This window comes from Excalfactoria chinensis, chromosome 13 (assembly GCF_039878825.1).
Source record: "Excalfactoria chinensis isolate bCotChi1 chromosome 13, bCotChi1.hap2, whole genome shotgun sequence".
Classification (NCBI taxonomy): Eukaryota; Metazoa; Chordata; class Aves; order Galliformes; family Phasianidae; genus Excalfactoria; species Excalfactoria chinensis.
Window position 1 is genome coordinate 5,541,798 of NC_092837.1, and position 26,440 is coordinate 5,568,237.

The 26,440-nt window shown below is 44.9% G+C and overlaps 1 protein-coding gene across 2 annotated transcripts in view; it reads right to left on the minus strand.

The window, feature by feature from the left end:
* The window catches only part of GLRA1 (glycine receptor alpha 1), a 38,168-nt gene that overhangs the window by 2,625 nt on the left and 9,103 nt on the right, over nucleotides 1-26,440 (minus strand). For both annotated transcript variants that reach the window (XM_072348129.1, XM_072348128.1), the window contains exons 2-8: nucleotides 18,564-18,694; nucleotides 14,394-14,461; nucleotides 5,327-5,550; nucleotides 3,731-3,813; nucleotides 2,636-2,773; nucleotides 1,879-2,093; nucleotides 1,272-1,418 (exon numbers count right to left, since the gene is read on the minus strand). In XM_072348129.1, the coding sequence (XP_072204230.1) occupies nucleotides 1,272-1,418; nucleotides 1,879-2,093; nucleotides 2,636-2,773; nucleotides 3,731-3,813; nucleotides 5,327-5,550; nucleotides 14,394-14,461; nucleotides 18,564-18,694 (1,006 nt within the window). The remainder of the gene's footprint in view (nucleotides 1-1,271; nucleotides 1,419-1,878; nucleotides 2,094-2,635; nucleotides 2,774-3,730; nucleotides 3,814-5,326; nucleotides 5,551-14,393; nucleotides 14,462-18,563; nucleotides 18,695-26,440) is intronic.

Here is a 26,440-nt window from a genome sequence, read left to right on the forward strand (position 1 = left end):
GACACATCAAGACTCAGAGACGGAGCAATTAGGCTCTCTGGCAGCTGTACTAATCCATTTCCATATCTGCAGTCAGCTCCCAGTTTTTTGATGAGCCTGCAAACCTTGTTCATTTTGCTTTTTCAAGTGGTTTTTTTTTTTTAATGCTTTGTTCCAATTAAAAGTGCTGTGAGATTAGGCAGGGATTGCAATAGCAGCCTTGTGTTCAGTGGAACAACTCTGAGAAGTATCTTTTAAACTCCTCTGTGTACTAACGTATCCTTTCTTCCTTATTGTTTTATCAGCGGTAGTCTGGAGTGATCTGCTTGAAACAGCATGGCTACACAGAGAGAGGATGCTTGAATCTGGATGAAGATACAAAAGCACTGTGAAACAGGCAAGATGAGTGTTTTTAGCTTTGGTTCTATTAAATGGCCTTTGTCTTCTGACCCAAAGCAGCTGATTGGAGATGGCAGGATCTTGCTCTGGGCTGATGAAATTAATAGCTGTTAATGGTCCTATCTTTTACTTCATTTCCCTTGTGTTTGTGCAACACTCTTTCCCCCTGGTCCTGGATAGACTAAGGCTGGTGATAAAAACTGATACTCTATTCTACCAGTTCATTAAAGGCAGTTTTTAATTGATCTTGGTCATCTTTATGTTTCTTTCTAGTGCATCCTTTGGAATGAGATTTTTGCTGCATAACCTCAGCCCAAAAGCTTGTAGAGTCCAGGCTGCAGAGAGTGCATGTCTCTGTGACATGTGCATGCTCGGGTTGGCGTCACTTATAGCAAATGAGCATGGAGCAAGGCTAAGGCTGTGAAGAATGAGTATTTCTTCCAAGAGAAATTTGCAGTCAGTCTGAGCAGCAGATGCTTTTGCAGTTGCAGATAATAGAGACAAAAGTGGTGTCACTTACCTCCAGGTTAACGGAGACTGACTTACTGGGGGGGGGGGTGTGCCGTGTCATCCCTTACACCTCCCCACCTGCCTCCCTCCCCAGCTTTCACTGTGTCTTATGAAGAGAACTCAGAACAGAATGTATCTGTTTTCTGATGAAAACAACACTTTTGGCTTAGACTGCTTGACTAGCTAACAAAATCCAGCTTGGTAAACCCCTGGGGTCAGCAAGCTGTTAGAAGAGATAAAATTTACTGAGCTTGCCCTGCTTCTTGATGCACGGCCCTCCTTACTATCTGACCATATACAGGGGACTTCCCTGGATGGTTGGCCGTGAAGTGATGCTCTGCTGGGGGAGATTCCAACCACGTCCTTCATGCCTTATGTATTACCTTATGATGCCTTCTCTTCCTTCTGAACCTGAGAAGCTCTTTGTGCTGCCGGGACACGAAATTAACAGCAGCATACTCTAGAAGTGCAGAGAACACAAACAGCAAGCACACGGCCATCCAGATGTCAATAGCCTTCACATAAGACACCTATGAGTCAGAAGGAGAGACAGGGATGTGATATCTAGTTCATCCAAAAGCCTTTTAACTTGCCATTCTTTCCAGTTGCTCCTGGAGTCTTCCGAAGGATTTGGCCAAGCCATGGTATGTTTGATAGCTGCTCTTGGATACTAAAATCTATGTCATTTAATATGAATGTACTAACAGGTGATTGGAATTTCTTGTGTGTTATCCAGTAACAATAATTCCACAGTTTACAGTTTGGCCACGTCTTCACTGTGATGGTTTACATGCAGTGAGAATAGTAACCCAAACTATCCTCATAAGAGTTAAATTCAGTGCTATTGTGCGGGTTCTATGATCAAGTTTTGTAGGGCTGTAACTTGTTCTGCTTGCCCTTAAACTGGAATAGTGCAATGGCAGCAGAACACCTCTGGTGTTGTTCCTTACACATGTGCTGCCCTAGAATGTAATCATTTTTGCCACTTACCTTGGGCAGTGATGCTCGGGAACCAGAGCTCTGAGTGGTCATAGTGAGCACAGTGGTGATCCCCAGGCCAACACGAGCAGGTGCAGCATCCATATTGATCCAGAAGGAGATCCAGGACAGAATGACAATGAGGAGGCTGGGGATGTACATCTGGATCAAATAATAACCCATCTGCCGCTCCAGGTGGAAACGAGCTTCTATACAGGTAAATTTGCCTGATAGGGACAGGAGATGCATGGAAGGTTATTGGTAAGGCACAGTGAGCTTCTTGTTCTCAACTCGTGTCTGGGGACCTGCCTCACACTGCCTAGAACCAGAATCTTTTTAGAGGAGGAAATAATCAGCTTTTGACCTGTTCTAAACTACTTATGTACAACATCAACGTAGCAAAGGAAGATTTTGGCAGTATATCATTTTTCATGTAAATTTCATCTGTTCCCTCACTTTAGAGGCAAAGGAGGGTGATGGGAGAAAAGTTCCAGATCAAGCACCCTTTAACAGATACAGATGTTACTGGAGACAAGATCATTTCACAGGTTTGCTTTTTATTGGCTCCTTCTATATATTTTTAGTGGCAACACATCTACGTTTCTGTATTTTATTTCCATGTTTCTGTATTGTACTTCCATATTTTATTCTATATAACCTCTAACAAACCTTGTGTCTCCAGATTTTTATCAGACATAGCACATATGTAAATGCACAGTCCTGAGTTCATCCCCGATTAATCCTTGAGCTAAGGTTAAACAGCACTGACCTGTGTTGTAGTGTTTTGTGCAGTATCTCAAGTCTTTTTCTTCTTTTAGGATAAACTGAGGCAATGTCAGCCCATCAGCAACTTGTACAGCTCCTTTTTCTTGCCACTCAAATATTAGATCATTCATTGTGTAGCCAACTATTGAGAGGAGAGAACAGATACCATGTGAAATGCATACTAAACACTCATCTGGAATAGGGACACACTTGTAGAAGGGAGCCTGGAGGCAGGGTCTTAACCTGGTGTTTTGGCAATGCTGTGAAGTGTGGGATTTAGGCTGAAACAGAACTGCTTGTGTATATGGTAAAAGCTGGGGTAATGACCCTCTCTGGAGCTGTGGGGATGTTCAATATATTGTCTGCAGCAAGTCATATTTTCATTTGAGAAAGGGCTTGTTGAGCTGTTATTTTCTCAAACCTGACCTCTTCCTCTGAAAGAAGTTATTCATATCTTTCCCTCCTCTGGGATAAACATCGTGTACAAGGGGCAAATGTTCATCCAGAGAGAAAAACATCCCATCTGCAGCAGAGAGCGCTTTCACCTTTCTCCTCCAAACTGAAAGGCCAATGTAAATACAAGCAAGCCAGGCATCTCTTTTGGGACCTTATGAGGTTTAGCTTGTCTAGGAAGAGTTACATGCTGAATGGATTGAAAATCCTGCACAAACACTTATTGGGATGGGATGAAATGCAGCTAACCCAAGAGTAGGAGGAGTCTCTAATCACACACTGGCTTGAGGCAGTTTAGAGGTTGGTTCTTGTATTGGTGGCATCTAAATCGGCTGCGCTCTCATCTGTTGTAAGAGTTTCCTGTTTCTAATGGTAAACCTTATTGCTGGCATTGGCTGAAAATGTAGACGCAGGTGATTTGTGAAGAGGATGCTAACAGGGAAGCAAACAAAGCTGAAAGGGAGCAGCCCCAGGCATGCGCAGTGAGATTGTCCCAAATGCCCACCCCCCCTTTCTCTTCCATACAGGGAGAGTCCAGTAATGACTGAACAGGAAAGGAGTTGCAGATGGGGATGGAGAGGCTTGGAAGGGGGAGAGGAGATGCACATCCTCTCTTCCTGATAATGGAGAGGTGCACAGAACTCACAGCTTTCTAATTGCATGATGCATGTCTGTACATCCATGGGGAAGTTCTTCAGGTCCATGGGGCAGGCCAGAGTCAGCGTGATCCTGAGGAAAGAAGACAGCAAAGGGCAATGATGTGCAGTTTGTGGTACTGATGGAGTGAACCCTCTCAGATGCCAAATGTTTCATACAGGCTGGTAACTTGTCTGGTGTGATGGAGGGGAATGGCTGATTATTCGCTCCATCCCTGCCTGTGCTTTCACATGTGCTGTTAGAAAGCATCAGAAACACCAAGAATTTGGGCCTGTGACATAATTCCTGGCAGGGACTGGTGAAATAGCAGGTGGTGTTTCACTGTCTTGGACTGTGTATAAGAGAGTGCTCCCACATCAAAGTTTTGCTGCCTCTGCCTTCATTTCTTGCCTCAGGCTCACAGCAGCCTGGATTAGCAGTGAGCCCAGAGCTCTCCTCTGGATCTAACTTATATTTCTAGAGACTGACACTGTCTGGAAATCTCTGAACAGAACTTTTCTGTATCAGAATAAACAAAGAACTTTGATCAAGATCACAGATTTCTGTGGGAGGAATGAGAGATTTGGGTGTAATTTTCTGCAAGGAAAATACCCTTTGGAAAGTCAGTGTGACCGTATCTTTCTGAAATCCCCACTGTGTCTCTTGAGACCTCCAGCTTCATCTTCCCACTGGGTGCTGGCTGCTTTCCCAGGGTAAGCTGTGATGCTGTCCTGTTCTGCTATCTATGTTCAAAATGTTTGCTTAGTTCGACAAGCTGATATTAAATGATTTCATTCAGATAGCTGGACTCGTGTTATTTGGTTTGGTAACACTGGAAATGCCATTCCCAAAAGCACTTGGATTTTTCAGCTTTTTGTCTCGATGTAGAAATAGCAGAATTTTCTGGAGGATAGGAATTGAATTTTGCTATCAGATGTACGAGAGACTGAGCAGGAAGGGAAGATATTTTAACCCAAACCTTTGTGTTGGAAGAGCTTGAGTTTAGAGACATGTTGTGACAAAAGATGTTGTGGCAGAAGAAGGAACTGACTTGTTCACAACTTCTTTTCATGAAAACAGCTGAATTTTCTGTATTTAAACCAATATCTGAGCAGAAAAGAGCCTCCACTAGTCTCTGCCTGCATTGTATCTTTGGCAGAGGACTCTACCCCTGATCAATGAGACATAAGCTTTGAATTATGTCTTTGAACGAGCTCTTTGGGAAGAATTAATATTAAATATCTACCAGACATGAAAAGAGTGACTGTGGCTGCAGCAATGTCTTAAGATGGGCAGCACACACTTAAGATGGGGTGTTTTTGGGTGAACCCAGTACTGAGCTTTGAGTCTGTGAGGTGAAGTCCACCTTCTTCTGAGAGCCCTGACTATTGCAAATAGTCATATTGATGGGAGCCCTCCAGTGGTCTCTTCTCACCACGTTGCTGTACACTGTTAATGGATGTTCTCCTTTAAGTATTACAGCTCAGTTCCCTTTACCCAAAGGCATGCTCAAAGCATCCACTTGTCTGTTTTAGGCTCAAACAGCAGGCATGCAGCTCTGCCCTCCCCTATCTTTGCGGAGCTCTCCCCCATTTAGTCAGCTCACCTGATGCTGTAGAGTACATTCCCGTTTCTGGAGATCCTCAGCAGCTTGTTGTCTGTAGTAATCTCATGGAAATGGGCCCCTTTCTCATTTGCAAAGAACAAGTCTGGCTTCCAGATGGAGTCTAGCATAGAAGGGTCCAGGTCCAGGGAGTCATCTGGGTATTCATTGTATGCCAGCCGCGGATCATTCCATTGCTGCCGCAAGAAGATATTCACCCTATAATCCTGCACGGTGTAAATAGGGAGCAAAGAAACACAATTAGTGCTCAGGGGAGATTAAAAATGCTCAGAAATGGGGAGTGTGTGCCAAAATTGCTCTCAAAACCAAATCCCACCTAGACTTACGTTCCCAAGTTATGGCAAGCCTTCTTTGCATTATTTCTCAGGGAGCCAATGATATTTTTAGCTCTGTAGCTTACAGCTATCTCATAGTACGAGCAGCTGTCTAACTCTGCATCCCTCCATCACAGAACTCAGCTACGTGTGGAGTGTCAGGACCTCTAGTCTTAACCCCAGGGCTGGAGAAGCAATGTTCAGTTGCAGTTGTCATAAGGGCTGGTAGCAGCAAGGCAACTGTTGCAGAGGACTGAGGGAGAGGGACGCTGAAGCCAACATCCTTTCAGTGTTGAATCATCCCATATTATGACTCCTTATGATTCCTTCAGTCTTGTTAAGAAAAAGGGGCACAGTGACACAGGCAGTCCATGGAAGAGAGATGCCCTGTGCATACACTAATATAAAGGTAACTCAGCTGAACTGATGGGAACTGATGCCCTTGATGAGAGTATGAACCCAGGAGGGATGTGCGTGGCATCTCCTCTCTTAATCAAGAGTGTTCTGTTTTCCCCTCTCTAATATTAAAATGCCATAAATGCCACAGATTTTATGGGCTGGCCATCTTTAGCTGTAGCTGGTCCCCCAGCACCACACCAAGTGATATCTACCTCACAGCCTTGTGTCTTACAGCTCCCCTGAGCACTCCGGGCCAAGGCTGGCTGCTGAGGTCTGGCTCAGATGTCCTGGATGCTCTTGCAGACAATTAAACTCAGTTTCTGTTCTCCTGGGGTGAACTGTATGTCCCTTTTCTGCTGAATTTTACAAAAGAAAGTGAGCCAACAAATTGAAATGGGGGAGAGGACATGCCAGCTATCCGGAGAGGAATGAAAGTGCCATGAACATAAATTAATTGACATTTCTAAGTATAGAGGCAAGCTACAGCTAAAAAGCAGCACATATTAAACCAATTTCACTGCCCTGTCCCAAACTAATAGCTGCTATCATGATTAAGGGCCTCTTTGGTGCCTTTCTCATACTGATGTACTTTGAAGATTTCTATTAAGAGATGGGTAATGGAAGGACTCTGATGTGCTTGCCAGTGTCTAACACCTGCTGCAGGCACTGGGATCTTTCTTTCAGTGAGACAATACTTGGCATCTGTGAGGAGCTTTCTGATGCTGCCATCAGATCTGTTCTTTCCATCTGCAGAACGCAAAGCTCTGGATTTGAAGGGTTCATTTGGAGGAGAGTCTGGCTGATGCTGCAGCCTCATGCTCGCTCAGCTATGAACCTACAGCCTCTTGTGTGGGAGGATGTGAGTTTCTCAGGTCCTGTCACACTGGAGGGTTGGGAGAGGATTGGATATTGGGTGATTTGCTGTTTTGGACAAGGTAGTTCATAGGCTGTGTTCTGGAACTCTGTTTCAGACCACTTAGTGGCATCTGCATCCTCGGAGCAGAGAAGCTGGTAATGACATTAGTGGTTGTGACAACAGCAAATGGACCAAGGACTTGATGCTAAAAGGAGCAGACTTCTGAACATGTAAAGAGTTGAAACACTCTCTCCTTCTGCTGATGTTCCAAATGTCACCTTCATGAGTCCTAGTGGCTCCCTCTGACTTAATTACTCAGCTCTGTCCCCCCCAGATAACGTGCCTTGAGACAATGTGAATAGCTGCGGACAGCAAGGAACAGAGATCTTAGTGCAATCATGCGGACCTGAAAGAGGAAAACAGCCCTGAATCTCCACTTCCCATGGCACGCAGCAGCTCCTTGAACAACTTGTATGCTTTCAGTTCTCCCTTTTCTGTGTATAAAGACCTGCAGCCATTGCAGTCAGGGGAAATCGGTGTCACTGACCTAATAGGTAGAAAGCAAAAGGTTGTTTTGCTTATTCAGCTACAAATAAGCTAGATGCAAGCAGGTCAGCTCTAGATGGGGGTTTATGTCATGTACAACACAAATTAAACTCATGTTTGGAAGCAGCTTCAGTGTGAGCTGCCCAGAAGTGTTCTCAGCCTGATGGAGTGTTGGAAGGGGGGGAAAGGAGCCAATCTCTCCACAGTGGTCTGTATTACTGCAGACAGCCTTTGTCACTGGAGTATAATCACTGCTTCAGCTGCAAAACTTGCCAAAAGAAAAGGAAAGGGTTAGAAAAGAGGTGTAGTGCGGTTCACTTTGCCACTACAGCAGTCATGAGACCACAGACAACATCTGCAGTGCGTCCTTTGGTTGTGTCCTAAATGGAAACACTCCAGAGGCATGTTGTGAATGCGATAACTGCACCACAGTCCTTTCAGAGGCTGTTCAGTTGTGTGTGTATGAAGATCTTTATTCTCATTAGTTTTATTCCACAGTCCTGGCCTGGACACGGAGAATGGCTTTCTCTTCTTTTTCCCTAATAATATGTAGCTGAACTGCGCAGTAGGAGTGGAGAGGTTGAGCAGCCTCTTAGATTTCTTGCATTCAGTCTTATTTAAACACAATGTGAAAACACACACTGTGACTGCAAACTGGACATGACACTGCCTGAGGAGCCACCATAAGGCATGGAGAGCAAATATGCCACGCCTGAGGCTGCGATGCAGCCATAAGTATGGACTATACCAGCCAAAGGATCCTGTGTGTGTAGAGCTTTGTGGCTAGGCAATGCAGTCAAGCTGAGAGGTGATGAGCTGAATAACGCTCATTTTTTGGCTAGCTGGAGTTATACAGCATTTCTCCTGGATGCTGTTGTTTGAGATCTTACTTAGCATCACCAAGAAGTCCATAGTGCGAGATGGTGCACAGAGCAAGCCAATTTCTGATGTGAACTTTCAAGCAGAAAAGGATTGAATTGGGGATGCAAACTCAGCACACACACACACACACAAAAAAAAACCTCTCTCCATTTTCTTATCACTTGAGCTCCTTGTTTGTGTGCCGATCACATCCAAGCATTGATTACTTTGTGCAGCCTGCTCCTCTGGCTGGCTGGGGAGCAGCAAGTCTGGGTTGTGATGGCATCCAACTCCGCAATACAGCACAAAGGCCTTTTGCTTCCAAGAGGGAAATGCCACAGGGCAGGAAAAAAACAATTGAGGTGATCAAGGTATTCACTTTGACAATGCTGAAATTCATTCTAGCGGCCTCACAAGGAGCCAAGAAAATGGAAGGTTATTTGATACCATTCCTTCCCAAGGTACCAGGACCATGAGACCCACTGAGCAGTGTGTGGCAGGCTGGGGAAGAGCTGTGAGTAAAGGGGATGGAGGCTGCCAGGCAACCCAAAAGCTTTCAGTCCCTGATTCAGACTGCGTGTTGCTGATGGAAGAAACAAGGCAGAGACCAAACTCCCTCAGGTGAATGTCCCACCTGGCTGGCAGAGCACAGGTCCCGGGGTCTCATGGAGGTAATTCTCTAGAATAGGAGCAAAGACCCTTTTTTCCTTTTCCTTTTCCTTTTTTTAAAATGTTTTTATTTTTTAATGACTGACCCCCACCAGGTGCAGGCTGTGGCTGGGTTAATGAGCCCCTGATAAACCCCACTCAGCTGCAGCTGGTTTCAGGTCTGCAGTAGGAGCTGCTTGATGGCTGTGGGAGGCTCTGCTGAGGAGGGACTGCTGTTCAATGCAACGTAAGTGCCTGGTTGGGAATTGTGTTTTGGTGTTTAATAGGTGCACTTTTTCTTTGGTGCTGGAAGCTTTACTGGGCTTCTCTACTAGGCAGGAGAATCTACCCCCTCAGGCTGTGGGTAGCAGCCTATGCTGGGCATCTGCTGCTATGGGGAGAGAGACTGAGGAAACAGGGCTGTGTGCTCTGCTGTGGGACCTGGCTGCCTGCCTGGGGATTCCTGGCCCTGCTGGGAAGGGCGCTGGCATAGAATTGGTGCACAGCTCCTGTTTCCTTGCAAGCTGGGTGTTGTGTAACTCACTTAGATAAACTCAGCCTTAAGTGCTGTCCAGTGAAGGCCTCAAACTGTTCTCCCCATCCTAAAACCATCTGTTTCCCTCTGCGCTGCTTTCCATTGCTCCTCTTACAGCACTGGTTGCTATACATGCTGCTGCAATATTCTATATTCCAAATGTTTCCTGTATGCTTTAATAGCTGTGTGTGATGGTATATGGAAATGGGAAGCCCTTGGTTTGCCCTGCCTGGTCTATCTCCTGCTTTTAGGTGCTTAGTTTTCATCTCCTATTTCTCCAGTATGCAAAAGCAACATTCAGGGACTGTTTCAAGGGGAAGAGAAGAATTCTTTCCCCCGTGCTGCCCCATTACTCTGGCTGTAAACTGAGGTTGTCTGAGGTTTGCCTTGTAAGACTTTAATGTCATTTGTTATAGGTTCATCTACTCGTTTGTTACTAAGTTTATCTTTACTGGCAGAATCCTTGCTGTGTACCACAGTATTGTGTCACTATAAGGGAACCATAAATGAAGAGCTGGAGGAACGTTGCATCTTGTGAAAAATTAAGTAATATATGTATGTGGGATATAAAATATGGAAGTCCATCAGTGTGCAAATGTACTCTGAATTCAGAAGTTTCGTTTCTGCATGTCATGCCTGCAGAACTGCAGAGCCACTGGCCTGCAGTGCATTGGAGATGGCAGGAAGTAAGCTGCTATTTGGGTGCGTGGGGAAGCCGTTGTGGATTCTTCATCTCTTCCTGGGTAAAAATCATGCTGATTCCCAAAGCAAAATCCTTTCTGTTATCGCAGTAGCCATCCTGAATTTCAGATTTAGGGATTTAGTATTAAGTTTTGTTCTTCTGCATGCATTGCTGTATTTAAGTTGTTACACGTTCTCTTTTTATTTGTTTTTCTTCCCTAGTCCACTCAATGCAACAACAAATTCCAACCACAGAGAGGTTCAAAGCACTGCAGGTCTAACACTGAAACCGCAGCAGGCTGTTAAATGCTGTGAAAGCCTCTTCATTTTGCACTGGGTGACTTGTTACATACCTGACATCTCTGGAGGACTGGTAGTTTTATGAATGACTGACAGCAGAAAACCAGAGCTCCAAAACCAGTCTTTGTTGCAGGCTTTGTATGTAGATACTCATGTCTTCTGCTGACCTTGGGGTGGGTGGGTTCTTTATTAAATACATGAACCTTATGTTGTATCTGTCATGTTTGCTGCCCCTTGGCTTGTGAGGCTGGGCTGAATTGCTCATCCTATTTTGTGGGAATGGTTGGTTATCTGATTGGGAAGCTCATGTGCAGAGAAGTCTCTGAACAAGTATTTTGCGTTTGGACAGTTATGGCCTCTAGCTTCTCCTGTCCTTAGGAGGTGCTGGGAGAGCGAATGTGGCCGTGCTGCAGCTGTTTGGAAGGTTACATCTGATTTGCTCTTTTTAGATGGGATGACTATGGCATGAAATCAGCAAGGATAAATTTGCATACGTTTACCATGTCTGAGGGAGATTGTGCTGATAGTTCTGCAGGCTTTTGTCAGCCCTTTTAAAAGTATGGGATGGGGAGGAGTTGCCTGGAGCGCTCAGTGCAGCTCCTGGCAACCTGAGGTGATGATATCCAAGAATATTTCTCTTTCATTATGTGCGTTCACTGTAGTGAAAATACTCCCTTCTGCCTAAACCAGCTAGATATCTATGAGCAAAACCGAGCTTCAACAGGAAAAGGGCATCGCTTTATTCCAAGACTTTTGTTATAGCTGGAAGTTTGTTAGATGAGGTGCTCAGATAATCCTAACTTGTTTATTCACTGAAGAACAAGACTCCGTTCCCTGGGTGCTTGGCTTCTGTTTCATTTTTGAGTGATGTTTTGGTAGCTTTGCTATAGGCTTCCTGCTCTGCTAAGGGCTGGGAGAGAAGTGTTTGTGTTCTTTTTTTTTTTTTTCTTCTTCTTTTAATTTGTTTTTGCTTTTGAAATAAAAGTAAGCTGATAAAGTGGATGCATCCTCTGTTTGTCGTCTGGACTCCCCTGCTGCTGGATGCTTTACTGTAGTAATGCTTTGGGACAGAAGGAGGCTGTCTGGACTCATCTGGCTTCTGTATCTGGTAGTGTCTTTGCAATAGAAGCACTTGGTTCAGGGAGATGTTCCCAATTGCATTGCTCCCTTGTCCTTAGAGCTGAATACAGATAAGGTTGATGAGTATACTATATGAGCCGCAATCTATAAATGTCCCATCAATTATGGGCATCACTGAAGGCTTTTTTAAGATGGGTCTGCAGCACTTCAGGGTGCTGAAAGCTTATTTCCCTTGCTCTAATTCAAGTCTCTTTTGGGGATTTCAATATGGTGGATGACCATCTCTTATTTTTTTCAGTTGTATTTATTTTCTCTTCTCCTTGCCACAGTTTCTAGAACTCAATTTCTTGCTCGACTCCTTTAGAACAGCATTGGGAGCTCTGTGCCTTCTCTTAGTTGGAACTCATGGTCCCACTTCTGAGGTCTGTAGACTTTGTGTTAGATGATTTGCCTACTAACAGGGAATGTGAGCTCAGATTAGACCGTCATGAGACGGGTTAGTCTTACCTTACTGATGACATGCTGTTGCACTAGATGACTTCAGTGACTGTGTCAAATGCTTCCTTCATTCTCTATTCTGGATTTTTCTCCTCTTCCTCTATCTTTCATGATGCCTTAAGCTGTAAGGGGACCTTCTCCTCCAGCTTCTTTAACTCTCTGCTTGGTGACTTCATGATTTGGAAGATTTGGTCACTATAAACTCAAATACCAACAGTAGTGTTTTGTGTAGGAACTAGAAGTGCCATTACTGATCATTTTCAAAGGCTTCTCTAATTATGTTTGTGGTGTCTATAAAAATATCTTCCTATATCTACTAGTGAAGTTATGGGATGATGCAGCACTCCTGGACCTGGATGTAGCCAACATTTGGGTTCTTCGTGGCTGTGATTATTTTTTAAACCACAAAGCTGTTCCCTTCCTTGTGACCACTGAAGCAGTCCCCCCTAACTCTATCATTTGTCCCAGTTCAAGTGCTCCACAACAGGACATTGCTCCCTTCCCATAAACATTAGTGGAGAGCGAGAGCTTACATTGCCTGCTGGACCTGCTGCAATGAGGGCTTGGCTTCTCTGCAGGGTAAATCCCAAATTAGCAGATTCCAAAGACTGCACTTACTTGCTGGCTCCTCATTTTTAAATGCTTCAGTACCTGTGTTGTCTGCGTCCTTGTCAGCGTTTACAAGAGAAAACAGTCCCCAAAGAAGTGCATTATATTAGGTTGTGCGCAGTGTTGTGTCAGCCTGACATCTGGACTAGCTTGTCAGAGCTGGCTTGGGTATTTCTAGACGAAGTAATGTGCCCAGAGGGTGCTCTTGGGTTCCCATGGGAATTTCTTTTTACGGAAGATAGAATATGAAATGGGGGGCATCTGGAGAGGATAGCAAGTCCCTGCAGCGTGTCTTGGAGGTGAATTGCATTCCTTTCTTGCGCTACTTTATGCTAATTCGATGAATCATCCTTCTTACAGGGATGCTGTGGCATCTTTGTATGACTGCTCCAATGCATCTTGAGGTGTAGGACAGATATATTAATAAACATGTCTCTGTGTAATGCGCTCTGTATGTTGCACAGGGATCCCTTGTGGGCCTGTCACTCTTGCAGTCTGTGGGTTTTCCCTGCTGAATTATGAAGAATTGCCTGTAACATCATGGGATGCATCTAGTAAAACAGCAAACTGGGAACAGAGGTGTATTTCAGTTCTAGTTCTTTCTCTTACTTTTTATACAAATCCATGAGTGCATTTCTCATCTATAAACTGACATTGTGCAGCCCACCTATTCCTTTGAGCTTGGACAGAGAGTCATGGCTATTCTGTACTCCTGGGACTGAACTCCTCCCACCCAAAGCACTGCCAGAAGAAAAGCATGAAGAGTAGTGTTAGAAGAGACTCATAACTCCATGTGTACATACATATATATGTAGCTGTTGATGTCCTCTGTCTGTGGTGTGTATTACAAGTAACTTGTGGAGTCAGGGGGTATGACCCATGTATATGTTGGGTATGTTAGGTCTGTAACATCCTCAGAGAATGCACAGAACACCTGAAACTGGGATCTTGCATTCTTTGTTCAACCCCTTCCTAGATAAAGAACTACTGAAGTGTAATTAAACACCTTATTTCTGGATTATCTTTAATTAGCACAGAGCTGAAGTATTGCACCTCCAGAGCTTTTGTTTGCTGTTCACTGATCATGTCACAACCAATCTTTAATAGTTTTCAGATGGAGCAATTATCTCCTGTTCTCCTGATTCTCTCCTCCTAGTGCCTTGCCAATTAGATCAAGCTTTTTAGCCATGTTCACTAATTTTGCCTGAAGTTGGCCTTAACATGCAAATATTGATTTAAAAGAGGAAAAAAGAATTCTACTAGGCAATGATTTTTCTGATGTCTCCCAGAAAATCCAGATCTAGTGATTCTCCTGATCTTTGCAAAGATGGAATCTGTTGCATGTTGGATTTGAATCAGCTGTTTTCCTTACATTTGAGAGATTTGAATCAATGTTCTGTGATCTAAATGCCCTTTAATACAAAGCAACTGCAGCTGTCTCTGAGCTTGGAGTCTTGGTCGAGGCTTTAGGAAAGACTTAATCTGTTCCCTTTTTTGGCCTTTACACTTTGCCTGTGCAGTGTTTTCATAGAGTTGCAAATGAATAGTGATCTTAACCTATGAGGGATGTGAGGTGGCCAGGAATTTACTCAGACCTCAGCTAAACTTGGGAACACAGAGACATTTTCCTCTGGTCACACTAAAGCAGAGGATGCTGTGTTGGCTGGGATTGCAGTGAAGCTGAGCCAGTAGCAGAACAGCTGTGCTGTGATTTTTACTTACCATAGTCGTTTCTGCAATCGAACCAAAGCTGTTGATGAAAATGTTGCAGCTGACATTCACTGGTGGGCCTGCATGACAAATACAGATTGGAACAGCACTTCACTGTGTGCCTATAAGACAATATATTTCCACGCTGCGATATCAAAGCCTGCTGTGGCCACTGTGGGGCTGAGAAGTGAGACTGGGAATACTGTCTGGATGACCCGGCTGAGTCTAGCCTTGAATCTGATGGCAGTTTGACGTCAGACAGTGCTCTCGCTTCACCTCTGTTCTACTGTTTGGGAGAGTGTTTATATACCTCTTCCATAAACTGTTTTGATGATAATGAATAGATAACAGCCAGGCAGGACTGCTTTTTAGATATCTTGGTGTTGCTGTGTGGGTGCTAACCTTACCTTGAACATAATAGTGTTGGGAAGAGAAAAGAGATTACTGAAGGGCTCTAGTGTTTAGAGCTCTGTCTTTGTCATTCCCTCCAAATGTCTGGATTAGGACCCTATGACCCTTATAGACATGGTGCAGGACTAGGCAGTATGCCTTAGGGATCAGATGGGGCAGTGGAGGTAATATCCCATGTGGTAATTGTCATGTTTGCTGATGCTCCCAGCTGGATGGGAGATTGCTAGGATGTGCCAGCAGAAGTTTTCTGGCTGTCCTGTTTTGAGTGAAGGTAATGCCAGGTTTTGGGCCATGCCTACCTTGAGTTTTCTTTGCTTTTAGAATGAAGCTTAGTTTAACCTGTTCATATTAGAAAAGTTAAGGGATTCAAAGGATGAAAACACTGCGGTTAGAAAGGGTTTGGGGGATATCAGTCTGTTTGGTGCTGGCATTCCCGAATGTGAATAATGATGTCACCTGGTGAGTCTGAGGTGGAAATGCTGCATTTGGTCCTAGGAGCATGCAGTGAATGCAGCACCTGTGTGTGGGACACCAGTGATTTACCCACATGGCAGGATTTCTGTAGAGCTTTGACAAGGGGAAGGGGTGAAGCAAAAGGGGGTTCCATCCTTGGGGCTGCCCAGGGAGCTGCTGCTGCCCTGTGCGTGGCAGGGAGAGGTGCGTGCACGGGGAGCAGAGGACACCCCAGGAATAAAAGTCCCTGTTTAACACTGGTTGAATTAATCTTGCATCATCCCTGTGCTCTGCTTCTGGGAAGAAACAGATCTGTGGAAATTGCAAGTGGGAATTTTTAGATTCCTCCACCATCCTTTATTGGGATGGTGTCTGCATCTCAAACACTGCCTCGTGGCTCTGCAGTACTGCTTCCCTTCTGAGGCCACATCTGCAGTCTGGCAGCTGCTGTCAGATGAAATACTTCTGGGGAGCAGGAGAGCAGCTTTAACAAGAAGCTTGTGCCCATAATCAGTGCAAACTTCCTCCTGCGTGGAAATGAATGGTGTGCTTGGAGCTTGGTGTGCTCTTCTGTTTTCATTCCCTCACCTCCTGCTTTGGCCTCGTTTAAAACTTAGTGTCCATCCTCTGTAGGACTGAGGCTGCAGCTGTGTTACAGCAATGCTTTTCATGGCTTGGGATTTTCTTGGTATGAGTCCCAAGCAATCTGAGCACATTTCTGTCTAACCAGCTCCCAGGCAGCCCTTTGCCAGCTCAGCAGCAGCTCCCAGGCTGTGCGATCTGCTCAGCTCCTTCTCCAGATGATTAAATGCAAGCATGGGCTAAAATATCAGATACAAAATGGTGCCTGTTTCTTCTTCCCCTGTTGGCTATCCCTCCTATCCAACTGGCTTGTGGCAGGCCTGCTTTTAATGAGCCTGTAAAATAGGGGTCTGGAGCTAATCAACTCTTCTGCTGGCAGCTTATCCAGCAGCTGAAAGTGAACATCTGACCAGGATTTAGCACTTGTCTTATGCCTTCCGTAATGCTCAGGAGGAAGAGGATTCTTCTCTGCATCCAACTTGTGAGCTATAGAAAGTCAACATACATGTGGTTTCCCTTCCTAATGGCCTCAGCATAAGAAAACCACTGAGCTAACACCCTAAATGAATGCATATGCTTCTGCCTCTGATATACAGAGGCCAAAATCTTATTTATCCTGATCCTGTGCTGGTGTGCTACAGTGAGTCTGAGCGTGGACTGAGCTCAGCCCAGTGCATGGATGTTAGGAAAACTTTCTTCTCAGAAAGAGCAGTGATGCTCAGGCTGCCCAGGGAGGTAATGGAATCCCCATCCCTGGAGGTGTTTGAGAGCTGTGGAGATGTGCCACTGAGGGATGTGGTCAGTGGGGATGGGATGGGGTTGGACTTGGTGATCTTAGTGACCTTCTGTAGCCTTTATGATTCTATGGAGCTGGATCCCTTGCTGGGGCAATACAGCTCCCCATTCAGCGTTGTGCTCTTCATGCTGCATTCACTGTAAGCATTCTGCAGGTCAAACTATTCTTTTTTATTATTGTTATGTCTATTTACTCATTTATTTATTTATTTTAGACAAGTTTTTAATAGGCTCTAGGAGCTTTCCTGCCTGCCATGGAGACATAGCCCCTATGCAGTGGGAAGTGGTTGTGGAGGCATGCAGATTTCCAGCAGTGGGATTAAGGCTATAACAGCCCTTGTCCATAGTTCCCCACCCCCTGGATGCAGCTCTGTCCACCACCTGAGCTGTGGATTTAGAATCATTGAGTCACCCAAGTTGGAAAAGATCTCCGAGATCACCCAGTCCAACTTACTGCCTACCATCAATATTTCCCCACTAAACCATGTCCCTTAGTACCACATCCGGATGTTTCTTGAACACCTGTAGGGTCAGTGACTCTCCCACCTCCCCAGGCAGCCCATTCCAGTGCCTGACCACTCTTTTGGTGAAGAAATTTTCCCTAAGATCCAACCTACATCTCCTCTGGTGCAACTTGAGGCTATTCTCTCTACTCCTATTGCTAGTTATATGGGAGAAGGAGCAGACCCCACCTCATCACAGCCTCCTTTTGGGTAGCTGTAGAGAGCTACAGGATATCCCCTGAGTCTCCTCTAAGACTTCATCATCTGTCTTAGCAAAAAGCCTGGATGCACTTTCCTTAGTTCTCAAAATGTGAATCCACAACTAAGTTCAGCCTTTGCAGCACTGAAGGAAAATGCAATCTTTTTGTTAATCTTCCTCTCCCCCAAAATCAATCTGATGGGGATCTTTGGTATTATTTTCATTTAGATCTAAACCATTAAGATGCCCGTATGAGTTATTGATGCTTAATTTTAATGACGTGCTTTGAGAGCTGCAACCCCAAGCTCTGTAAAACACCTCCTATATGTCCCACATAAATTGGAGCTTGATTTATGTGTGGGAGGCTAAGCCAGCAAAACTGCCCTGTAAGGAAGGTGTAGTTCACAGAAATAAAACTGAAATTAAATTATCTCAAATAAAATTGCAATACAGATGCCTTCAGCAAGATGATAATGTACACATTTCATTAAATATTAAAGTTTAATTTCTTCTCTGTGCGTGCATATTTTAGTAATAGGATGGTTTTCAAAGTATTTTTAACTCTCTGTGTTCCAGACAGTGCTTTCTGTTGCCTGGTTAATTACTAGGACATGTGCTTCCCATCCTGCTTTGGGTTTAAAAGCCCAGGCTGGGGCTTATTGTTTGAAGTTGGATGGCAGGTGCTGTCACAATGATTAATGGTTCCTGGCAGTCCTGTATTAGCACAGCCAGTGGAACCATTCCTCTGAAGGAGGAAGGTTTGGTGGTTAGAAACAAAAGAAAATGAAAGAAATGAGCTTTGCAAAGTGCTGTCCCTGAAATCTGGCTGAATTCTTCTGGAGCTGATGGGAGCGATTCCTTCTGGTTCCATTAGGGGTAAGAAGGGAGCATCACAGAAGGTGCTAGTTCTTCTCCTAACCTGCAGGAGGTTCAGTTCTCTGCTGGTCACTGCTTGGACTGGCAGGATCCCTCATCTCTTTCTGTGTTGATGTCTAAGTACACCTACTGTATGTAGAGCTGTTAAAAGATTGTTTTCATTCTGAGTGGAAATAAGTTGCCTTTTCAGACATCCACTGGGCATCTATGTGCCAGATCTCTTGTTATCATACTTCTTCCATATCAACATAAAGGTACATCATGTTCCTTATTCAGTTAGTGAGGTATTCATGCAGTCTGCAGTCAGAAAAATGAAACAAATCCACAAAGGTAGTGTTGTTTTGTTGTTGTTTTTATGCGTACCTTTGAAATTTGGCCTGATCCTGGCATCGTATCCTGAAGTCCGTCCCATCAGCTTATCCAAGAAATCAGAAGGAGACATGGGCTTGGGGGCAGATCGTGCTGCTGCTTCAGCTTCTTTGGAAGCTGCCAGGCTGTGTGAGTAGAAAGAAAGAGGAGATTTTAATGCATATCCCATACTGGGGAGATTTGGGGGTCCAGAAACAGAGCAGTCAGTGTCTTACTCCCACAGTGAGGAAGGATGGGTGCTCACATGGATTCCTAACAAGGCTGGGCTCCGCTAATTTGTTTGCTCAGCCCAAACATCTCTGAACATAGAATCCCAGCTGCCACCGAAATAGGAGAGAGATGATGAGTGGAGAAAATCCTTTTGTGAGTTTAGGTACAGCTCCTTGGCATGCCACTAAATTACAAATGTGAACTTTGGCACTGAGCTCCACAGGAAAAATACACTCTGAGATTAGCCTTGGGCAGCAATTACTGCTTAATTACACTGCAAATAGCAAGGAGCATATTTGTTACCCAGTTTAATTTTCTAAAGGCAAGTAGGATTGCAGCAATCTGGAATTTGAAGCATAAATGAATGTTGTATGATTTCATATCTCATGCATTTGGGACCACAGGGGATAGGTGTGTTTGCCTCCCTCTTCCCGGTCAGGTCAGCATTTGCTGTTGGATACAGAAATTCATTCTTTGGACCAGGAGTTATATAGAATCTGATTCTGAAGTTGTGCTTATTTTGGGCTGAGAATGGAAGGGAGTGAAATCTTTTGGGAAGTTATGTGGCCTCTAGAGCAGAAAGACAGAAGTTAGTAATTTATCTCCAAGAGGTGGAAATCTTCCCTTCTAGAAGCCTGATGAAGGCTGCCTATGTGTCTTCAGACTAAATGGGAGTCTGAAGGACCAGCAAGGTTGGTGATTTTGGCTTAGGAAGTCTCCTGTGCTGGACCAAGTGACTGCTGGTACTGGATTACTGATGTCTGTCCTCAGTCTTGCCAGAAGGTTTGACTTCCAAGACAGGAATAGACACTATTCATTTCCTGCCCTGTGGATATATGGCATTTATGCAAACACAGTTCTCTTCCCAGGCTTAAACTGTGTTGCAAAATTATCTAGATTATCAAACAAACAAACAAAACTCCAGCTAACCAAACAACAACAAAAACAAGAAGTGACTTGCCAGCTGCTTAAGACAAGATTTGTCTTTGCTTGTGAGTTCAGATGCCTACTGCTGGCTGAAGCCTACAGGAGGTATTGCAATGCACATATGTAATAAGTCAGAGAGCTGCTCTGTAGGAAGTGCAATTTGTTGTTTCATCCTTTTCAGTTCCCAGGGTTTTTTTTAAGTATAAGAGCTGTTTGGGAACTGCTGTGGCTGAGCAGCTGAGAGGCCTAAGCATGTTTACAGCAGGCACAGGGTATTAAGCTGCGTTGTCTTACAGTCTTCTTGCAGCATGAGAGCATTGGTTTGGGAAGTTTTGTGTTTCCTGAAGTGAAAGCACTGAGGAGACTGCAGAAGTCAGGCCCGCTGCCTCTTGGTAGTGCAGTGCTAAGTACTGACATGAGGTCCATCAGAGGAATTTGGAGATTGTTTCTGTGTACGGCATTAATGTGACTCAGCTCTCAGACCTGTGTGTACAGTGCCAGTGAGCTGAGGCTCAGGACACAAATGTTATCTAGATGAGCCTTGACAAGAGCATTTTGAACCAACAAGTTCTAAATTAGGAGTCAGTAGTAACGTACGTTGCACTGACTCTATTTTCCAGTGTTAGCAGATGATGACTTGCCAACTCACAAATGCAGGCTGACTTCTTGCAAGTTGCTACTGATAGGGTTCTCTGATCACTACCCTTTTCACTCTTCTCTGCTACAAGGGGGGATAAATTCCAGTGAGGACCTAAAGCCAGGGTATCATTTATCCTTGTGCTTCACAGTTTATTTCCCGACTGAACCTTATCTGAACTGAGCTGCTGCACACTTGTGCTGGGAGTTGGTGTGACAGAGCGGGGATGTTGCTTTTATCATAGCCACATGACATTTCTTGTCCCCCATCTCTGCTCTAAGGGCTGATGCAAAGCTCAAGTAGTGCATTCCAGGGATAAATGAAGTTGTGGAGTGGGCGATTATTTTATCTTCATTTATTAATATTTATTTATTATTTATTTTTGGAAGAAGTAAAACAATCTGGTGCAATTGATTTGCAAACATATAGGAGGAAAGCTGGGAGTGGGAGGAGGATCAATACTGGGCTTGAAAGCTGCATTCCAATAGAGTGCCTGCATGGCAATGAGTCCAGAGAAAAGATTTCAATTAAGCAGCAAACGACTTGGTAACCAAAGAGTCCTGCCACTTCAGCAGCGAGATGCCAGATAGTGCAATACACTGATTTCTTCTCATTAACTCTAGGCTGGAGGAATGATGGAAGTGGAAAAAAATGGGGGTGGGGAGCAGACAGAGACAATAACCTTTAAGTGCAAGAAAATAATTAAAGCCTGCAGTTCCCCTGGCATTTATTTAATAATAGTTAGTAAAAAAAAAAGATGAGATGGAAGAGCACAGAAAGGGGTGTTCAGCTCTTCTGTAAACTCAGTGTGAGAGCCTATGCTGAATGCGTTGGCATTGCATCCAATGAACCAGTCTGCTGGTATTTCTTGGGTGCCATTTTCTGATTCTTTCTGCAAGCAGAATTAATTTTATAGGCTCATTTACTGCATGGAATTATATGTCTAATAAATCTGATGCTGAGATGAGGGTCGCTCTCTCATAGCCTCGCTGCTTTTTGCAGCTTTGTGCCCATCCTGAAGAGCAGTTTCTGTGAGCACCACTGGGGATGTGCTGGAACTGCCAGGAATGGTTTTATGCCTCCTGGTGTGCGTTTTAGGAGCTCTGTTGGCTTGTGTGTGTTGTATCACAGTGACCTAGGAATGATAAGCCCTGAGTTTTGTCCTGTTTGTATCTATTTACTGAATGTTTTCCTAAAACCAGGGGTAGTAACTTCCCCTCAGACTTGATAAGAAAATAAAGGATGAGGAACTAACAAAACACTTCCAGCAGCAGACAGGTGCATCTACGTTCAAGGTCAGCCGTAATGATATAAAACAGAGGCTGGTCCACCCTACTATCATTTGTAGTGGTGAGATGTATCTGATGAAGCCCTGAAATGTTCACTCTGGGTGTGACAGTTGGGATTTGCAGCTTTACTGTAATAGCACACAGCTCAGACTGCACCCAAACAGCCTTCAGTTGCTGTTCTCCTCCAGATCTGTCCAGGCCAGGTGCTCCCTTGGGAGCTCTCTGGGATTTTCTCTGTCTGTTTGTTCCTACAGAAGCACCATTGGAAGTCCCTCAGGACTGCTCATCTGGCCTGACTCGGTGATTAGGAAATTACTGATGATGAAAGAGAACTGGAACTTGAGGGTGGGTTGTTGTGTTCAGAGAGGGAAAAAAGATATTCTCCACAGAAATAAAAATAAATAGGGAAAATGGAGCAAAATCACAGAGGAAGAAGCTTGCATCAGTGCAGGAGTGTTGCCTGAGCTGAGTGTCTTGGTGCATTTTATCAGCAGCCAGACAGCAGATAATCATATTTACAGTGGTGCAATCCCTCGTGGATCTGGCTGAGAAAGTGCCATCACGCAATCAGCACAGTAACAACAACAGAAAGGATTGCATCACAGGGACAGTGAGCAGGCGTAACATTTGTGCTGTTAGTGCTGCTGTGTGTGCAGCCCCCAGGAGCTCTTCCCAACAGCAGGGACGGGAGGGTGGGAGCTGGTGGTTGTACCACTGAGCTGGCTCAGGGCATTGAAGAATTGCATTCCTTAAAACGGAGCAGTCAAGCACTGCAGGAAAGCTGTTACTGGTTTCTTCCAGCCTACGCAAGTGCTGTTTGCTTTGTCTCTCTGCGTTATTGTTTCAGCTAAACAGATGAAATATTCTTATAAACAGATATTCAGCTTAGAAGGTGGGCCTGCTGCAGTCTGGTAGGTGGGTTTGCTCAGCTCCCAGCTTCTGAGTTGACTGTTTCCTGCTTTTCCCCCCCAACATTTGTATGTCCCTTGTGAAATATTTAAATCCTTTTTTTTTTTCCCCACTGTGCCAATGGCCGCCCATCTAATTAACTCCGACATCACACATTGCCCTGTTCTGGTTGAATGCTGATAGTGAGAGCTATCATTTTTATTTATTTATTTTTGCTCTGCAAAGAGGAGAGACCAAGGAATTTAATTAGCACGGGGCCTCTATTCCCCTGTCAAATAATTTAATTGTTAATCTTTAATTCTGAGGGGGGAAAAAAAGGCAAAAGACTGGCTGGCAGCAGAAGCACAAACTATTGCAAAACAAGTGTTTGCAGAGGAAATGTATCTCTGAAGAGAGTGGAAGGATCAGATACCTATGAGTGTAAGTGGTGCAATATCAGTGGCTCAGGAGCAGCACTGGCTTTATCGCTCTGGTTGGGCTCTCTGCAGGTTGATGGAATGGAAGATACCAGATTGTTTACCCCAGACTCCAGCTCATTTCTCACATCTTGCACTTGCCTCTGGCTTAGGACCTTCGGGACACAACATGGCTCTCATAGGCTCGTATCTCCAGCTATTGCAGATCTTGGTCTAGGCACTACCGAAGTAACTGTACAGCTAGATTTCAGACTGGAATATCTGCTTCATAATACAAGTTTCACGGCACATCCTGTTTCTGTGACTGGAAGGGTTTGGGATGCAGCAGAAGGAAATTGCTGTCTGTGCTCATTAGCTCTGACACAGCAGCACTGCTGCTGCAGCTGCACAGCTTTGGGTCTTGGCCTTTGCCTTGCTCCCTTGGATGCACGTGGAGCTGGCTGTGGTTTGGCCCTGCAGTACTGATACCTCCACAAGTCTCTTCCCAGGCTGGGGAATGTCCCAGTCTGTCCCTGTGAGGATTGTTTGATTTGATCATGAGCACCGGGATGGAAACATCTGCTTTTTCTTTCTCCTGTCCCAAGGATGAGGGGGGTTATTTGTGATGAGGTTGAGGCAGTCCCTATCCTGGGCATCAAAGAGAAAGAGTGGAACAGACAAGCTGCACCAGCAATAGCTGCACTGTGCACTGTGATGGTAAAGCACAGCACCTGTCTGCTGGCGTGCCATGCGCTATTGCTGGTGTCTTTTTTTCCTCTTTTTTTGTTTTTTGGTCAATTTACATGCAAACAGTGTCACCCCTCCGTAAGCTGAAGTAGCTGAGTTGGGCTGGCTAAGCTCCTGGTGGAAACTCTTCTCTTGGGATTTTAATTTCAAGTAGTTTCCTCCTGTGCTGAAGCTGATGCTGCCTCCTGAATCTGAGTGGTCCCAGCACTGCAGCTGAACAAGCTGGGGGTGAGGTGGAGGGGCAGCCTCCCGCTGCTCTGCAGAGCGGAGGTGGAAGGGTAGAAGGATGTTGATGATGCAGTTTGGTTGCATTTAGCCTTGAAAAGAAATCTCGGGTGGTCCTGATGACACCTGGAAATGGTGGGTGCTCAGATCAAGTGCTGCAGAGGGGCCAACAACTTCCGCCTGCGTCACAGACCAGGAATTCAGCGGTTTTATTGACTCAGGCAGGCGCTGCGGAGAGGCAGAGCCACAAGAAGAACGTCAGTTGGTTGGGCACAGCAATGCAGTGCCTTGTCCATGATTAACTAGCTAGAGCTGCCGTACCCATGGCAACTCTCCCATGGGAAGGGGCTTTGCGGGAACTCGGTGAGGCCAGGCACCAGCATGGCCACCAGTGCTTTTCATCCCACTCTGCTCCCCTGGGTTTCCTGAGCTGTCTCCCCACTCCTGGGATCTCTCAGGCCACAGAAGCTGGAGACCAGCACAACCCAACCGGTGTTTAGCCTGCCTCTGTGGCTGCTCATCTTGTCCTCAGCAGCTGGAGGGAGGGGGGAAAAGGACAGAAAGACAGATGGATGAGAGCTTTCCCGGCAAGGGGTGGAAGGGGCAGTCCTTAAAACCCACACCCAGACTGCTATTTCTGACTGCACATCAATGTGTTATCTTGAGGGAAATGCTGCCAGACACTGACCTGGGAGTGCTTGCCAGAGACTGCAAGCTGACTTTTTAAAAATAATTAGATTTACTATCAAAATGAATAGCACAATCAATATTGATATACAATTCAATTAAAAAGGATGAATCTCATTTTCTGCATGTTTTTTCTCTGTCACGTTGCCTCTGAATTTCTGGTATGCAGCAGTAGAGGTGGACGGGATGGAAGGAGAGGAGGTGGGGGGGAGCAATGAGCCCTGGCACTGGGTTTTGGTGTGATGTGGTGCAGAGCTGAAGGAGCTCTGAGCCCTACAGATGTGCTAATTGCAATTCATGTGGCCACACTCAGCAGCTGGATGTGAGAGGCCATGCAGTAGTGATGTGGGATGTGTTATGGGGCTGAGGGGTGAAAGAATTGGGACTTTGTTGTGTTTTGGCTTTCTGAGAGGAGGGGGAATGCTATTTGAGAACCTCTATGCAAAAGGAGCATGGAACAGATCTGGACCTCGGGGCAGGACAGGAAGATATTAGTATACATCAAGACTGGTGAGATACGGAATCTGTGAGCATATGAGAAGAGGTTTCACCCTTGAAAAAGAAATAGGCAGTAAGCTATGCAGTGATCTGCTCGGTTATTATTATTTATTTAATATTATTTTTCAAAGAGGAAAGAGAAAGGCAGAAAAGAGAAAGGAAGCTTGTGAAATATTGCTGTCTCTGTCCTGGGTGCTTGTACTCAGTTGCTGTGAGCTGTTTAAACCAATTCCAGCTCTTGCACCAGAAGTAGCTGCATTGCAGTAGCCGCAGGATGTAATCAGTTAAAGTTTTGCGAGCTCTTTGGGATCCTCTGGGTTAAAGGTCCCACACGCTATTTTACCACTTGTCTCTCTGGCTGTACAGGAGCAGAGGAGCAGGGAGATGCTTTTCCACAGCCTTCAGCAAGTTAACCCTTGGTGATCATTCCCAGACAAGGGAATCTGCAACAACTTGAGTGTAGTCAGAGAATCTTTGTCAGACTGCAGTATTCGTATGTCTCCATATTCCACTGCTCCTTTCCTGCAGCCCATGGCTCGTACCCCATATGGCAAAACATCCTGTCTAGAGCTATAAAGCATCCCAATTACACTGATTAACTCTATGGAAAGACACCAGCGCTTGGAACAATTGCTGACGCTGCCTGGACAGAGCAATAATAATAAAAAATAATAAATGACTATGCAACCAGCTAGGGGGCAAAAGAAATCTGTGCTGTATATAGTTGAGACTGGAAAAAGCTCAGTGAGAATGAATGTTTGCATGGTAACAATGTTCAGTTGTATGCAAGATCCCTGCTCTTCCAAGGACTGCTGTTCTAAGTCTCTTGCGCAGTCATAGTTACTTCTGTGCATCACACAGCCTCTGCCCCTTTGCAGCATTGCTCTCCCTGCTATCTCATGGCTTCCAGATGTGCCAAAGGCAGCTATCAGAGAAGGTTTGTTCAGCCATTGATTTCATTCATTTATTACAGATAAGGCTTTCAGTGGCCAGTATTTCAAACTAAGCCTGTTCTCTTCTTTATACTGCTTTATGGAGATGGTTTTTTTCCCCCCCTTCTTCTTCTTTTATTTATTTTTATTCCTTCTCCCATTCCTCTCTCCCTCAAGGAGAACATTAAACTCATCATTTTGAAGCCAGAGGCATTCTCTCTGGTGACATCCTCAACTAAAATCTCCTCCAGAAGAGAGTGCATCTCTTAGAGCATAAGTACTGACTTTCCGGAAATGTATAAACCTAAACCATTGAGTCAGGGTTGAAAACATACCTCCATAAAGAGTGGAGGATCACAAATCAGTGCTCAGATTTTAACAATGTGAAATAAAGCCAGCAAACACCAGCACTGAA